Below are 12,953 nucleotides of genomic sequence, written 5' to 3'. Positions count from 1 at the left end.
GAGAAGAAGAGCTATTTGCCTAAGAAATGCCTTTGTGGAGGACTTTCTAAGGATAACTGGCTCATATTCATGTTACACATGGGGAAAATCATGAAAACTAAGCATTCAGCCCAACCATTCACCTGGATCCAAACTTATGCTGAAGGACATATTAAGTAGATAGTAAATGAATAAATTAAAGTAATTAATCTAGACCTGAACTTCAATTTTGTAATTTGTAAGAATAAAATAAATCTGTAAGTAGGATGCATTTTAATTAAACATAATCTAATGTTCAGAAAAAAAGTGAATTTTCATGAGAAAACTGATGCACACTGAACCAAGTAAATAGGAAAAAAACTCTTATGAAAAAATATATAAAAAGAGAAATGAAACTAATCTTAAAATAATTACAGAGCTGTTTCAAAAACTTTGCTTCACACCATTTATTTATTTTGTTAATTTTTCAGAATCAAAATGTTAAAAAGCTATAAAAGTGGAAAGTAATATCACTTTAGAGTACGACACGAGAAAATAAAATTGTTTTACTTCAATGTTATTTCTTAAGTATTATCTTAATATAATATCATTATTTTTATGATACTTATCAATGCAAGATGATTAAAATGTTTGTAAAAAAAATTGTCAAAGTTTAGCAGATCTTCAAATAAAAATTTTTGTATACAAGCTGATCTTGAAATCGGCAAAATGATAATAAGCACTGCATAATGAAAAAATTCATATCCCCAAAAGGGAAAAGTTGTTTTTGATGTAATATTTTATTAGCTCTTCATTTAGAAAAAAGGAATTATTTCAAAATGTTTATGTTTTAATTGATGCAGAACCTCCTGCTAAGTATCCACAATTTATATTAGGAAATATAATAATTCCAAGTATCCACAATTTATATTATAAAGTAGGAAAGAATTCACAGATTAACCCATCAAACACATATTTGTCAATGCACAGCCAAAGAATACTCCTCCAATATATTAATTCCCGCTCAAAATGGCAGTCATAAAAAAACAGACATAGATGTCTGATGAGTAAAATTAAGGACCTTTCGTGGGTTTCGACCAAAACTAGTGACTTTTAAAGACCAAAATACATTTTCAAAAAATCTAAGGACTTTTAAGAATCTTATGAACTCTGTATTCAGCAGTCTTAACCACATGACTACTGACAGAGCCAGAGAGCTGCTAGAAGCCATTTGAAAAAAAGAAACCAATCCTAAACCTTAACATGATCAACATTCACTATTAAAAAAGCATGCCCTCTAACATAATTGGCAGTAATTCACACACTCGGTAAACTGGTCTGGATAGCGATTTCCCATCCATTGTACAGACCTGATATTGCACTTTCAGACTTCTGCTTCTTCAGTCTAGTAAAAGATAGTCTATGGGGAAAAGGATTTGCTGACATAAATGAAGTGAAAATGGTTGCAAAGAAGTGGTTACAATAGTGCATATCAGAATTTTTCCGCAGAGGATTTGAAATTTGGATTCAATAAGGGTGTAAATACATTGTTCTTAATGGAGATTAGGCTGAGTAATACTTTTACTCAGAAGAAGAGTAATTCCAGCAACTTCTAGATGCTGAATGATCTGTGTCATTTAATAAAAAATGTTAATTAACTTTTATATCCTCTTAGTATGACTCTCATTAATAAGCGAAAAATTCTCCACAAGATGTTAATGTACAATGAAATAACATCACACTTTTCAAACCATTTGGCATTGCTGTTTTTGACAGCTTATTTTAGGCATAAAAATGGAATCTACATATGAAATTTTAAAAGCAAATTAAAAATATATACATATACTTCTAGGTTATGTTCTTAATATCTATACAGTAAACTAAATGAAATATTACACTGAAGATATTAAAAAGTTTTTCTCAAAACTAAACAAAGGAAAAATTCTAAATGCACTTTCTTGAAAAACCACAAATTTGCAGTGATGATATGGATTGGATTCCATGAAGTTAACAAATGTTGAAATCTGAGATCCTTATGATATGAAAAATGCTTCCTTATGAAATAAAAAATTGGGGGGGGGGGAATTATTCAAAAGTAATGCACTAAGAAAATGTTTGAATAGATTAGCAAATGGCAATACATACTAAAGTATCTTCAGTCTGATTCTCCATTGTTTCCATACTGAAAAAAAAAAAAAAAAAAAAAAAAAAAAAAAAATCAGATAAAGAATATTTATGCAAATTCTTTTCAACAAATGCAAACACAAAGGGGGTCTTTTCAATAACTGAAAAAGTGTATGTAAGGAATGCTTTTATAAATACACATATATAAAAATTCCAAGTGAAAGTCAGAATGCATCTCTAATATATATTGGCATGAATAATCCTAGATAAGTTACTTCAAGTAAAATGGGCATGTCTAAAGTAATTGAATATCTCCAAACAAAAAAATTAACTAAGCTAAAGTCAAATTGCAAAAAAGTGAGCTAGAAGAAAATGAGAAATTAATTACAGGTAATGTAACCAACATCTAATTACTAATAACTAACATCCAGAAATGCACTAACAGATAATAATTATCATCTGATTATAATTAACAATTATAATCAGCAAAGTATATATACCTCACTTTGATACAAACATGGTTATAGATGAATTTCCACCACGTCTGATGATATTTCAGTGGTGGCATGGCAAATGCGGTCAAGAGCAGGAGACTGACGTTAATTACGGAAGGGGAAAGTAAAGGGCTGTGTTAGGGATCATAAGGGGAGATATATTTAAAACAAAAATTGTTTTTAGGTCTCATTCAGTATCAGTATATCAGAAATAAATGATGCACATGGTATCAGAATGGTGACAAATTACATAAGATACGAAAAGTTATATTTATTTGTTTATTAACATTTCATTATTACATTGTTTTCGTTCAGGAATTTCCTTCCACCCCCCTCTGAGCAATACATACAGGTACATGTAAGTCGGCTGAAAAGCACTGCTATAAACAAATAATCCAACCTAATTCCAGTTGAACAGCCCTTATTAATACTAATTGTTTACGGAAAGCATCCTAGTTTTTGAAAAGCTTCGTATCATCTAACATAAAATTAATTAATCATCTTAAGAATGATTTTGTGTTGAATATGGCAAAACATATGAGGGTTGGCTAGGTATGATTTCATGGAGAATTTCTAAGGAAAATGGGCTCATATTTACATACCTTAAGGAAATCCACGAAAATGCTTACACAAAGTGGTACGTTGCAGTAGGGTTCATTCAATCCATCTGTTAAATTTGCATCTAATTGTCAAGTGCTCCCATCTGTTAAATTTGCATCTAATTGTCAAGTGCTCAATTTTTTGGCTAGTTTATCCATTCAAAGGAAAATACAAGTTACTCACTGAACTTCGCACTTTAGTCTGAATAACCTTTAAACCCGATGAACAGTATATTTCTGTGACAAGGCGAGCTTTCTGACTGTACAATCTGTTTTATATTTAGCGAGCTTGTGCCGAATAAGTTTATTCGCTATTTTATGTAATTTCTGCAATATTTTGTAATTCTTTTATTTTTTTCATTTAAATTTTATTTTTTTAAAGATAATTTCTTTTTATTCACAAATATTTATATTTTCTATTTTTCTAATAAGTGAAACATTTAATTAGATTCTGATATTTTGTTTTCATAAGATAAAGTACGAAACCTTTGTTAAAATTTTCATAGCTCACTGTAGTTCAGTGACCGTATTTTAATGTGCCATTTTATTCGCGAGTCCATTCCTCCGATTTGAAACTTGGAAATGAATTAAGAAATCGATCTTTCCATTCAATTGGTCCTATCGACTTGAATACAGTGAGCCTGAGTAAACGGGAAGTATCTTTCGTAAATATAAAAACCATTATAAGCGCATTTCTAAATAACAATTTTAAAATATAATTTTGACAGCTGTTTGACGCTGCTTTCAAAAGATTTCTTAATTATAAATATAAATATATGTACTGAAAATTACGAAGAGAATAACACATACGTATCTGTTATTACGAGAATAAGTATTGCTAATGTATACAAAAGGCCTTGAAAACTCATTTTGATTCACCTTTCTTTTCTTTATGAATGACGAATATCTGTTTGCCATACACGTGATCAAATAGGGAATAAGTGTTTAATCCGTAAAATTATAAGTATTGATTAACATTTCATATAACTACTTCTAATTGAGGCTTTCTAAGGGCAACCCCCTTAATTTTGACTCGCATCTTTTAATTTTAGACTAAAATATGAGCATAGAATCTACCTTTAAACAATGGGATTTTTTTTTAAACACTATGGCATGAGAGTGCCTAGTAATAATAGTTTTAGCGTCGCTAAGAATCATTTTCTGGATTCTCATATTGATTTTTTTCCAAAAGATATTAAAAGCTGCAACTGACAAGTATGAGCAATGCATAATACATACATATATAACGTAAGCATACCATAAAGAAAAATGAACCCCTAACAAAAGCTGATCGACTGCTATTGAACTCTAAAGAGGGGTTTATCAGAGGGAAAATGGCAATTAAAATCAATTAAAATTCCATTTAATTGATTTTAATTATTTATTTACTGTATCGATTTATTACTTATTGTAGTGGATTGGAATATTTGAATATGAATTAGCTGAATATTTAAGAATAATATTATGACTGCGAGAATAGGAAAATAAAACATTTTTTGAATATTTACTTTCTTATAGAATGCAGATGAATTCATTTTTACTCAACGAAAATCAAAATTTAGTAGCTAATTAATCTGTCCTGTATCGAGCACTTTAGTTCAGTGATCCGTATTAATGTGCCCTTTTTTTTTTTTTTTTTAAATTTAAATGCTTCAAGAATAATTAGAAAAGGACATAATTCTCTTCTTACCCTTAAATTCTTCAATAAAAAAACTGCATTTTCAGCTATAACCAAGTGAAATAATTTTCTAAATATAATTCAAAGCATGAAAAATAAGGTACATAAACAGCTTGGAAATGGAACTAGCATTGAGATTCTCTTTAAGAAATATGGTGAAGCTTAAAAAAACGTCTACGAAGTGAAGTAATTCCGTAAAATATTTTCTAACTCTTTATGATTAAATTGCACTCAATTATACTTTATAAACGACATGTAAATACTATTTAATGTATATGTGTGGATGTGTGTGTGTGTGGGGGGGCTCACTAGCGGCTGAGCTTAAAGTCGTTGAACTCTGGCAGGTCGATACGGGGTTCGAATCCGGATCAGCTGTATTGGCGTTTTCGAGGCTTTCCCCACGTGTAACGTGCATAAGAGTCAGTTTTGCTTAGAAAGTTCTCTACGAGGCAAATAACCGTCGAATGCTTTGCTATAATCAAACAAACCAGACCAAACAATAGATATATAAATAAGTAGCTTAAAAAACTACTATATTTTATGTATACTTATCAAGTAGTATTTCAATATATATAATGATTAAAAGAAAGGAAAAGTCGGATCCTAACTGATTGTATATAATGTAATCCCTATGAAGACCCTAACAATTCTTTCTTACTTAAAGTCGTAACCCAAAAAGAGAACAAATTAAACGTCAGATACGTATACAATACTGAATCTAATACAAAAAATACAAATATAAAAATAAATTATATATGTACGAAACCTAACTAACTATTTATATTGATATTACGTAAATATACGTATGGTAATAAACATTGTATAATAAAAATATTTTATACCTTGTTCTATATTTGATTCCATTTATATATACCTATACATAGATATATATAATTTAAGGATTCCATTTAAGGATTATAGTAGTAGTTAATACTACTACATATAAAACACAAAATTTTTCAGTATTATTTAACTTCAATCTTAAGAATTTTCTGCAGTCTAGTTTGCGTTATTTTATTCATAAGTCTCAAATAAAAACAACTATTGTTTATATGTCATTAGAAAATTAACTAAAAAGCAGCGACCACATTGTAATTGAGAAACAGTCCTTAGCCGTGAAAAGGTTGAAAGCCATTCGGTTTTGACTATTATCTCACATACTCAGCTACTTCGCATACATGGAACATAGCATTCGAAATGAAAAACTCAATATTTACTACAAATTCATTCGTGTAACAAATATCTGTCTTTCTACACCTATGGCTTTAAAAAAAAATGTTATTTATCTTACAGTTTATCATTAAGTAATACATTTTCATTGTACAAAATTGCATTCATTCGAAGAATTCAATTTGTATTTTCCTCTGTATAAAACTGAATGTAGATAAGTTAGATGTTTAAACGACCCCCACATTTTGTCAAGAGCAGGAGCAAGATTATCCCCTACTTTTCAGCCCCCCCAGGAAAAAAGGGGTTCTAAATTTACGACCTGACTGCATATGGGTGTATTTCATTTCAGTGTCTGTGTGGCATGATGGGATTAAAATAGTAGTGAATCAAAAGAGAGGTTTAACCTTCTAAAACCCGGCTTAAATTCTCATAATATAACCTTCAGGACTGCAAGATCCAAAACACTGTTTCCCCCTCCTTTACTGTTCCCTAATGAGAAAAGTCATTAGGGTGGTCATTTGTCCCCTTCATAGATGCAGTAAAATTTACATGCTTGTTGCAGGCTGGACAATAGTCTAGAATAGGTTACTATATTTGAGGTTTATTTTGACCTAATTTAAACTAAGCTTTATTTATTAAGAGCAAAATGTATACAATGTATATATAACATTTACTAATTCTGATCAATCTCGGTAATAATTTGTGAATTTTATGTGAATTCTTTGTTTTTACTAGAAATTAGGAAAAGAGAACAGAACATGACAAAATATAACAAATATGAACTAGCTTTGTATGCCTGCAGGACGAAATGCAATATTTGATAATTTATTTTCATTAATAAAATAATAGTAATGAATAATTTAATGAAATAATAATAATGAATTCATTAATAATATTCATTACTGTTAGTTTACAGTTTAGAATACTGTTTAGAATATGATTCATTACTATTAGATTTTGAGATGAACTTATACCAATAATAAAGCTTTAAAACTTTTTTTTTCATAATTACATTATTGTAATATAAAAAAGAAAATCAGAGATATATTAGTTGCATTTGATTATATAATTTTTAACAAATATTACTTCGGACTATCGGGCAAAGGAGGTATATCTGTAGAGAGAATTTTCTTTATACAACTGGATTTTGTTTACGTTAGCAGTTGAAAAATTCTCCGAATACCCATATATGCAATCCATTTTATAGCTGCAATGTGAAGTGAAGTCTGATGAGATAATTTCTTAAATCTTTGCATTTTCGTGGTATTCGTAGAAAGAGACAGAGAAAACACTTTTAGGCTTCTGTTTAATATTTGTTGAGTAGAATTTTAATGTATGATTTAAAATTTTAGAAAATATAAAATTATCAAAAATATTTTTCAAAACAGTTTTAAATGTCTATAAAGAATTCTATGTCAATTTTCTTTAGTAGGCGGATTTCGTTCAAAACCATCGTTATATCCAAAGCTTGATTTTTCCTTGATTTTAGTGAAATGGATATACATATATATAATAAAATAATAAATACAAAATAAATAAACATAATAAATTTTCTAATTTATTTTAAAAAGATTAATCTTTCATACTTTTAAGAGAATAAGGGCATACAGGTTATTGACATTTACAGTGTAGGAAATATGTTTTTCATATTTCTTTCAGTGATCAAAACGATTATCCATAATATTTTTAAAGCAAAATTAAGAAAATTGTTTCCAACAAATTTTTCATAAAGTATCCTCTTATGTGTCTTTTTGTTAAAGTGCGAAATCTTCTCTTTGGCAGAATAAAGAATTAGAATGATGAACGGAGCGAAATAAATGCATAGTGCTGCAATTCCATGTAAAATCGTAAAATGAAACATCGAAAAATCCGTAATATGAAACATTGGAGAAAACTGCAATATAGTTTATTCACAGTCACCTAAAATTTTTAATTTATGTATTGCCGAATGATAAACATAAGTTACAAAATTAAATCAGTTATTTCAATCATTTTTCTGGTTTACTTTTTACGGGCCACCAGCGGAGAGCGCTAAAGTGGCTGAAGACTGGTAGTTTTCTCGGGCTCGAATCACAGGCTTCATAGGCGCTTTCATGGTTTTTGTCGTAACGTCGGTATAAGCCAGCCTTATTGAGCAAGTCCTTGATGAAGGCATCCCTCCCCTTATACAGATAGCTGTCGAGTGCTTCGGTGTAATCCTGTGAACGAACCAAATAAGGCCAATCAAATCCCAGAGAACAGGTTGGTTACATGTGGATTTTTCCTTTTTATTTACTTAAGAATGAATGAAAATCACAAAAGGATAAATGAGAGAAAGTTGCATGCATAATAGTAGAAGTTCAAACGGAGTTAACATTACTGAACAGTTTTATGACCTCGGCAGCAAGAAAGGCCAAAGTAACATCTTATTAGATTTAAGCCTCAAGCGTTAAAGCAGGCCCTAAAAAAGCAGTTTTGCCTACTTTGTAAAAGGAATAATAATAATATGAATGCCTTCATGGAGGAATCCACCAGATAAAAGAGCAGTAAAATTACTAAACACTGGTTGTTCAACCTGGATCAAAATCCACATGAACATGAGAGATTTCGCGGCTTTCTTAATGTATTATTTGAATGCAAGGGAGTTTCCCTTAGAAAGTCTTCTACGATAACATCTCTACCCATAGAGAGATAGATAGCCCTCGAGTTAATTAATGTTCTGAATTAATGTAACCTTAGTCGAGGACATTTGGACATTATAATCATGTTACACATGGAGGGGAGATCGTATGAACCCTGTTTATTCGCTTGTATTGAACCTATATTGAACTATCTGTTATCAAACGAAATCGTCAATAGTTTTATCTACATAACAACTGAGTGTAGCAATGTAACTAAATCCCATATTTACTGACGTAAGGGAAGAAGCTTAAACGTCAGACGGATTATTTAATTAAGTATAATAGTACTATTTGCTGAAAAGTTATGTTTCATGAAAGACTGACAGAACTGGCTCACGTTCACGTTTTTAACGGGAAAATTACGAAAAGGATCATACAGATAGCTCATTCACCAGTATCTAAACAGAGTTGTTTTCACATGAAAAATTCAGAGTTATATATTCAGCGTTACGTTCGTTGTGATCATCTGAGTGTAGTTTCTTTTTTTTCAATTTTTGGCCCTTATAAAAAGGCCTTTAATAGAGACATGCACTATTAAATTCTGATTTTGTTTTCTGATTTAAGATTAGTAATGTTTTGTTTTTGCTATTATAGGAAGGTGCTTTCATTTAATTAACTATTGCTGTTTTTTTTAACTGTTTTTCTGAAATGACGTGTGATAAGCTTCAAAACAGTTTATGCAGAGTGCTACATCACATGCTTTACATATGACAGTTGATCTCCGCTGTAAACCTTTTGCAGAACAAACAGCACATCTTCGTCTTTTCTTTGTATCAAAAGGGAAATGGGAGCATAGATACTTACATTTTTTTTTTTCGACTTGATGGAGACAGCATATGAGCTTGAAGATCAGAAAATTGAACCAGCTCTCTAATCAAATTCATGCGAAAAACTTTGCGATTCTTTTCGATATTACTTATTTTGCTTAGAATGTACGTGTTTAGCACTGTTAGGTCGTAGATGAAAAAATAGTTTTTTCATCCACTTCAAAGTTCTTCTGTCAGAAGTATAACTATTGGCCATGCGATCGCTTAAATCAACATAGACCATATTTTTGTTGTAACATCATTGGGTTGTGCATATTTGACAGCATGAAAACGTCACGCTTATCTTTCCAGAGTAGAGCTGTCATTCCATTTGTGAAACACACTGTGGTTCATTCTCTATTCAATTTCCCTTTGCTTATATCTTTTGGGAAATGCTTCCTATTCAGACAAATACTTCCACATGAATTTATTTTATTTTCATTTAATAAATAAACAAAAAGTTCTGGCGAGGAAAAGAAATTGTCCATAAATAATTTATGGTCTTTGTCTCTAACAGAGCCACTTATTTCTTTAACGACATTATAAGACACTGAGAAGTTGGGATCCTTAGATTTATCTTTCCCAAGGTAAACTTCCATATCGTAGGTGTACCCTTCCTTATCAGCGATCTTGTATAATGTTATACTCCACTGCTTGCGTTTCTTTGGGATATGCTGTCTAAATATTACTCGCCCTTTAAATTTGACAATAATTTCATCTATCGCGAGTTCTTCTGCGGGGCTGTAAATCAGTTTATTAGCTGTTTTTAAATGATAAAACACTTTTGAATTTTCCACAGTCTGTCATAATTCATAATTTTATCAGATTTTTCTTTATTGTTTTCAAAATGCAAAAATTTTTATATCATTAAAAATCTGTCTCTTGACATTACCTTACAAAAAATTGGTGTGTCAATTAAATCATCTGTGGACCAATAATCTCGAATGCTGTCCTTTTCAACATGTCCCGTGAGTAAGACTAATCCAAAAATTTTCTGAAGCTCATCAGATGTAACTGCCGTCCAGTCGGTTTCATGTTTTCTTTTTCCTCTTATATCTGGCCGTAACTCTAAGATTTGAGAAGCATATCGATTAGTTTCTATGGTTAACGTTTTAAACAATTCATCTGAAAAGTATAACTAAAAAAAATCAATAGCAAGATGAATTCCTGAAAATTCAGTTTTTATGCCAGGTTTACCAGTAAAGGTCAATATGTTTGCTTTGTCATGCTCACTTGGCTGTCTCCATTCAAATAAATTATTAGCGTTGCTTTTGAAGTTATCGGCAACTTTATCTTCATTAAAAGATTGATTAAAACATATTTCTTCTGTATCTGAACAGTCCAAATCTGTATCATCAAAAGTGTCTTCTAAATTTCTTAGCAACTTTTTAATTTCGTCCTGACTGAGACCTTTGAAACGAGGTGCCATTATAAGAAGTGAATAAGAGCGCGAGTTACACAGAAATCACGAGAAAAAGCTCTAATGATTGAAAGAGAGATAGCATCTGTTTTTTTCTCAAGCACATTGGCGCGAGACAAAACCTATGGTCTTCGCCAAAACCTAGCCAAAGAGATAAGAAGTGGGAAACATTACATAGCCAGAGGCTGCTCTGAAGAGAAAACTAGACAACCCAAAGAATCTAAAGATACGCAATTACTCTAAAAAGGAGAATGGAAAGCTTGGTACAGCAGTTGTACCATAGCCGGCTTAAGAGCAAGTAAATTTTGTGTTACTACAGTTGTACCGCCAGCTTAAGAAAGTTAATGGCAGTAAAAGAATGGTGAAAGATCCTCGGCTTCGGGAATGTTTTCCATCAAAATTGGTATAGAGCTTAACAGTTATTGTGGAGGGAACTATTCCTGTAAAACCATAGTACCAGTAAACACACCCACTTCATTTTGTCCTGTCATATATGAGATTTTTATATTTAATCAGGTACTTATGTATTGACACAATCACATCGAGGCAATTTGATAATTTTTTACAGATGAAAAGTTACTTATCCGGTGCAAGTTGATGGTTTTCGTACATTTTTTTTTTTTTAAAGAAAGAGTTCTAAATTATCAATATTTATTGTAAGTTGGTAAACATTATGAATATATGAAAAGAAAACATAGCTTAGAATACAAATTTAAATTGGTACTATTCCATTTTGAGGAACATAAAAAATTGCAATGAAAATGTACGTGCAAAAGCGCCAAATCTAACAAACGCGCCCATTTAACAGCACGCCAAATCTAGCAAACACGGCCATTTAACAGCACGCCAAATCTAGCAAACACGGCCATTTAACAGCGCGCCAAATCTAGCATATGCGCTGATTTCAAATTGTGTAAGTTCTATATTTCTTAAAACGTCATTAAAATACCAGTTTAATTTTTAAATCCTTTTTTGATATCCTATGGATTTAACAATTTGGGAACTGACCATGACGAAAAGTCTGCAATAGGATTTTTTCAAAGAAAAGGCATCATTCATTATAGAAAATTATGTTTGAACAACCAACGAGATGAAATTATGCTTTAGCGATAACTCGGTAGCGAAATAGCGATGCAGGAATCCATTCAGTTATGTTTAGCCTTTTTATATAAATTATAATAATAAAAAAGTATTATATGAAATTAACCTTTAATCTAAATTAAAACAATAATCTTTAGATAGTTATTTACTATTATACTTCCTTTCTTGCGTTAGGGTTGCCACAGTTATTTTTGGCAGCACTGGCATCAATAATAGTTTGACGATTTTTACGGTCCTCAAAACGGAGTAGTATCTTTAAATTAAATAAGGGTTATGTGACACGTAAAAAAAAAAAAAAAAATAAAACACATTCTTCTTCAAATCTTTTTGTGCCATTCTTCTCCCATTGTACACAGTGATTTGTTTTTGCTTAAAAAACATCAGAGAATTGGCTTCGTGCAGTCTTTGACAACAGTGACTATCGAGGAAATGGATATCCTCATTGTTCCCTTTGGAAAATTTCGTGCAAAATTCTATATTCTTATAGAAATGTTATGGCAGTTTTTTCAATTGCTGCCAAATTCTTCAAGCTCATATTTTAAAATTAAGTTTATGGCTAAAAACATCATGATTTCGTTAAAAAAAAAAATTTGGAGCTTGGACTACAACAAAAAGGAACGCATATGAAAATGGCAACAATGCTTAACTGAAGGATTGTTATGAGCATGGTAGTCATAACAATGGTTATATGCTGGCTATCTCTACTAGGATGGTTGCATTAATATGCAAATACCTTTAACTGAAGCAGAAATTTGACAATGTAAAATTGTGGAATTGTTTAAGAAAACAACCTTAAATTGTAATCCGAGTAAGGCATGCCCAGATTTACTCAGACATGTCTTCACTATTCAAAATGTTACGAAGGCAATGAATAAAGTATGTGGAATAACACTTCAATCAGAAGACTTACACTTATGGTGTTACTGAAATAGTAAATGCAAGG

General features: G+C 30.9%; 1 protein-coding gene across 1 annotated transcript in view; it reads right to left on the bottom strand.

The window, feature by feature from the left end:
* The window catches only part of LOC118179510 (U3 small nucleolar RNA-associated protein 14 homolog A), a 121,929-nt gene that overhangs the window by 88,349 nt on the left and 20,627 nt on the right, over positions 1-12,953 (bottom strand). Inside the window, exon 2 of the mRNA XM_085819293.1 lies at positions 2,104-2,140. Within this exon, the coding sequence (XP_085675419.1) occupies positions 2,104-2,140 (37 nt within the window). The remainder of the gene's footprint in view (positions 1-2,103; positions 2,141-12,953) is intronic.

Source organism: Stegodyphus dumicola, chromosome 6 (genome assembly GCF_044657685.1).
Source record: "Stegodyphus dumicola isolate Sdum_Otavi_A_Nest chromosome 6, ASM4465768v1".
Taxonomy (NCBI): domain Eukaryota; kingdom Metazoa; phylum Arthropoda; class Arachnida; order Araneae; family Eresidae; genus Stegodyphus; species Stegodyphus dumicola.
Note: the sequence above shows the minus strand (reverse complement) of the source record. Positions and strands in the feature narration are given on the sequence as shown.